This window comes from Crocodylus porosus, unplaced genomic scaffold (assembly GCF_001723895.1).
Source record: "Crocodylus porosus isolate Cpor-Errol unplaced genomic scaffold, CroPor_comp1, whole genome shotgun sequence".
In the NCBI taxonomy this organism is placed as follows: domain Eukaryota; kingdom Metazoa; phylum Chordata; order Crocodylia; family Crocodylidae; genus Crocodylus; species Crocodylus porosus.
The window spans coordinates 1,191,221-1,195,123 of record NW_017728931.1 but is presented as its reverse complement, the minus strand read 5'-3'; the positions used below and the strand labels follow the sequence as shown (position 1 = coordinate 1,195,123).

Genomic DNA, 3,903 nt, shown 5'->3' with positions numbered 1-3,903 from the left:
AATGATGGTTCAAAAGAAGGCACTTCTGTCTGATCAGGTGGAGATCAAGAACTTGCTATTCAACTTACCAAAATGCCTTACACATTCCTAAAATATACGCTCAATTTACTGTAGCTAAAGATACAAGCCATTAGTGACCCAAAAACCTCCTAGTCCCAAAACATAAAGAGAGAAATCCAAGTAAACCCTACAGACATGCATTTGTAAAGGAATCTTCATACTCTTTTGTACAACGGTTGCCTTGGCCGAGCTCCGACTGCATCAGGAAGCCAGCCCCAAGCCTTACCTTCTGTAGCAACGGAATCCATGAATGTGTGAAAAGGGAAGATTGTTTGTACATCAATCGGTGCAATTTCTTTTCCTCACTTTTGGGAGTGAGAGGAAATCCGAAATTAAGGCCCGCACCCTCAGTGGAGAAACACCTCTGCTGGGGGAGATGGCTGTTCAGTAACTGTCCTTATGAATTTCTGGGTGTCAATGCAATTAAACAGATGTTGTAGCTGACTGAGGGTTGATTTGGTCCTTCATTTGCTCTAGCTGGCTGATGGCTTGGAATATGTGAACGGCACAAAGTGCCCAGCTCTTTTGTGGGAGGTGGTGTGAGATCTTTGTCTTGAGGTCTTCTGTATGAGAGGCTCAGGGTGGACTTCCATGGAAGGAGTTATCAGTGAAAACCTTACAAACTGCTTCCCTGTATCCAGCAGTTATTACCTCACTGTTTCATGGCTCTAAGATCTTCCTGTGCATGAGGTGCTGGGTAGGGCTGTGTCCTTTATGACAGGTACCAGGTGTCATAGGATCATCTCTAGACTATGCCTGTCTTGAGTGGAGGTTGGATTAGATTACCTCCTGAGTTCCCTCCCAATCTTACTTTTCTAGGATTCTAGGGCATTTTTCCATGTGCAGGTGCCACAGCGCCGGGTGCTTTGAAACCTCGTTGAAAAGCAGCCAGCACTGCAAAGGTTGCGGTTGTATAAGTGGCGAAATGCATGTCAGCGCTGAAAAAATGGCAGCGATGCACTTTGAACTAAAACACGGAGTGCTTTAGTTCAAAAGTGCACCGCCACCATTTCCTGCACACTGACATGCATTTCACCACTTACACAACTGCACATGGCACAGCACAATGTGCATCAGCTCGTGTGGAGCAGACTCGATTAACTGCTCGGAAGTGGCGGATCTGTGGCATGTCACCAAACAAAACAGTATGTGTATAAGTGTCCCTAGAGCCTGGAGCTCTGCAGGAGGAAGAGAGATGGATCCTAGACAGGTGTGGGGTTTTTTTAGCTTGGTACAGTCCTGGGTTTCCTTTAAAACTCTGGGCTTTTTCATGGAAGGGGGTAAAGTATGTCACTTCTCCCCCCACCTCCAGTACTAGCTATTTTGACCTGTGGTCCACTGACCCCTGGGGGTCTGAAGACTGTCTAAGGTGCCTGTGAAAGATGACTATGATCAATCAAAAATATGCAAATACCCACACTTGTAGTTCAAAGGGGTCCACACCTCCATTAGACATTTTTTAGGAGTTTGCAAATGAAGAAAGGTTGAAAACCACTGATTTTTAAATCATCCAACCATGAGCCCAAGGCTGAATATGACCTAGGTCTAGAAAAGATGTCATCTTGCTCGGACTCTCACTACCTTCACTTAATTGGAACTGGTGGCAAAACTGTATAGGCTGCAGTAGTAAATGTGGGGTAAGACTAGTCTTCCAGGATAGGAGGGGATGGGGGGGAGAATTTCTAAGTCTTTGCTTAGAGAAGCTCACCTTCCTGTTTTTGCGCCACATGTCCTGAAGAGAACACGTGGGTGTTAAGTCCTGAAACTTAATTGGACTCTAGGCAGGGTACTGAAGACTTGCATGTTAGCATCTAATTTAGCAGGCAGTGTCCTAGTGAAAATTGAGAACAGCCTGGCATCTACGTGTGCACCCCCATATACATGCAAGTAACCAGCAGGGCAGCTAGGAGCCCTGCGATACGAAGTGCAGGGGCAGTGTCAGAGCTGGTTTGGCTCTATGCTGCTCTTGCTTTTTTGGCAGTGAGCATGCCAGGCAACAGGGGGCGCAGGATGCTCATCTGAGCCCAGCTCTGCAGCGATCCTTCTGGCACTGTTGTAGGACCATGTGCTGCAGGGAAAGGGGGAGAAGCTGGCTGCTCTGCCTTGCGGACAGCTGTATTGTTTAGGACTAGGATGGAGATCCTTCTGTCTGCTGTCTTTGGTGTGAGCAGGGGGAATGGGATGGCTCCTGTACACATAGGGACTTGCATATCAAAATGGTGCTTAGATACCTAATAGAACAAGATCTGGCTGACAGGGGCCTATGTGGTGGGATGCCCCTTGGGGGGGCTAGGTGGGGTGTATCTGGACCTTCAGGAAGTATCCTGTCCCACCTGCTTGCTCTATGCAGCTGCCAGGGCTAGCAGTGAGCTGGCTCCTGCAACTGGCCAGCTGCCTGGATGATGGGTTCCTACTGCATGACTTGTGACTGTCCCAGCTGTATGTGTATACCCAGCCTCAAACCAAGCTTGTTAGACAGTGTGTGCAAGGCAGCTGGCGTGTGGTGTTTCTTTCTGCACTGAGGCATAACTAGAGCTTTTACATGATGTCAACTTTCCACCTAGCAGTTCCCAAGCTCTAATTCCTTTTACTTTGCTGGGGTTGGGGCTTCCGATAGGCTTCCCCAGCCCATTGCTCCCAAGGTAGCGGTGTTCCCTAGCTGCTGGTGTCGGCTGTTCGACAGTCTTGGGAGCAGAGCCACCCTGCCAAGACAACAGCACCCACAACTCGCCTAGGAAAAGGCAGATGAGATGCACTGAGTGCTTCTACATTATAGAACTGACCCCAAAGCAAGTGGCACCTGGCCTGGGCCAAGCCCTTTGGCCTGAGAGGTGTGTGGGGGGTGAGGGGTGGCTTCTGGAGTTTAGGGCCAGCTGGGATCATTTGTTCACCTGGTCAAACACAGGCCAGAGTGCTTCATCCATCAGCTCCTGTAATGAGCCTGGTAATGTGTGTCTGACTGAAGCATCTTCTGTATCCTCCAGGTTTGAGCTGACCAGATAAAATCCTTCCACTACTTCCCCTTGGTATCTTCTTCCCAGGCGTGAGCCCTCCTTCTTTGTGTAAAACTACACCTCTTATTACTAATTTTTGATTTTTGTCTGATACCTATTGAAACCGGACACACGTCTCTGTTAGCATTTGGAGCCCTTCAGCACCTGTATCCCCTCCCCAGGAAGTTGTGTAGACGCATGTAATGCACTCATCTCTGTCATGCTAACAGCACTTACCTCCTTCAGTCTTCCTTGAATGCATTTTCCCCCCCTCCCCCTAACAATGTTGTTCCTTTCTACCCTTTCTCTGTTTTTTCCACATCTTTAAAACACAAACACCAAAACTGGGTGCTGTACTTCAGTGTTGGTCTCAGAGAGATCACAGCAGTGTAAATATCCTCCCCATGCTGTGCTACTCATGCATCTAAGGGTTCCCACTCCATCACCCTGGGAGCTTTTGTGGCTTGTCTACTCTGACCCCTAAATCTTTCCCAGTATATGCTTCCCATGTTCTGTAGGCAAGATGTACATATTTTGTCTCCAGCTACCAAACTTTGTCTTTGGCTCTATTTTTAAATTAATTTTGCTTTCAAACAGGCCCAGCCAACTAACTAATATGGACCTCTCTGAGATTGCCCTGTCCTTGTTCTTATTTATCATACTCTACTAGTTTTTTGTTTGATTGGGTTTTTCTGTCCTCCACAACGTGTGGGGTTTTTTTGTTTTTGTTTTTGTTTGGTTGGTTTTTTTTGTTTTTTGTTTTCCTTCCCATGTGCTTGCATATCACTGAAAAAACATGGAATAGCATTAGGCTAGTATTGATCTATATAACTTCAGAAGAAACGTCTTC

At 47.1% G+C, this 3,903-nt stretch overlaps 1 protein-coding gene across 3 annotated transcripts in view; it reads left to right on the top strand.

Moving 5' to 3' along the window:
* Window positions 1–504, top strand: part of RRBP1 (ribosome binding protein 1) — a 60,415-nt gene extending 59,911 nt beyond the window's left edge. For all 3 annotated transcript variants that reach the window (XM_019544043.1, XM_019544041.1, XM_019544042.1), the window contains one exon: window positions 1–504. This exon is cut by the window's left edge and continues 1 nt beyond it. In XM_019544043.1, coding sequence (XP_019399588.1) covers window positions 1–33 — 33 coding nt within the window. In that variant the 3' untranslated portion in view covers window positions 34–504.
* The last annotated feature ends 3,399 nt before the right edge of the window (window positions 505–3,903 follow it).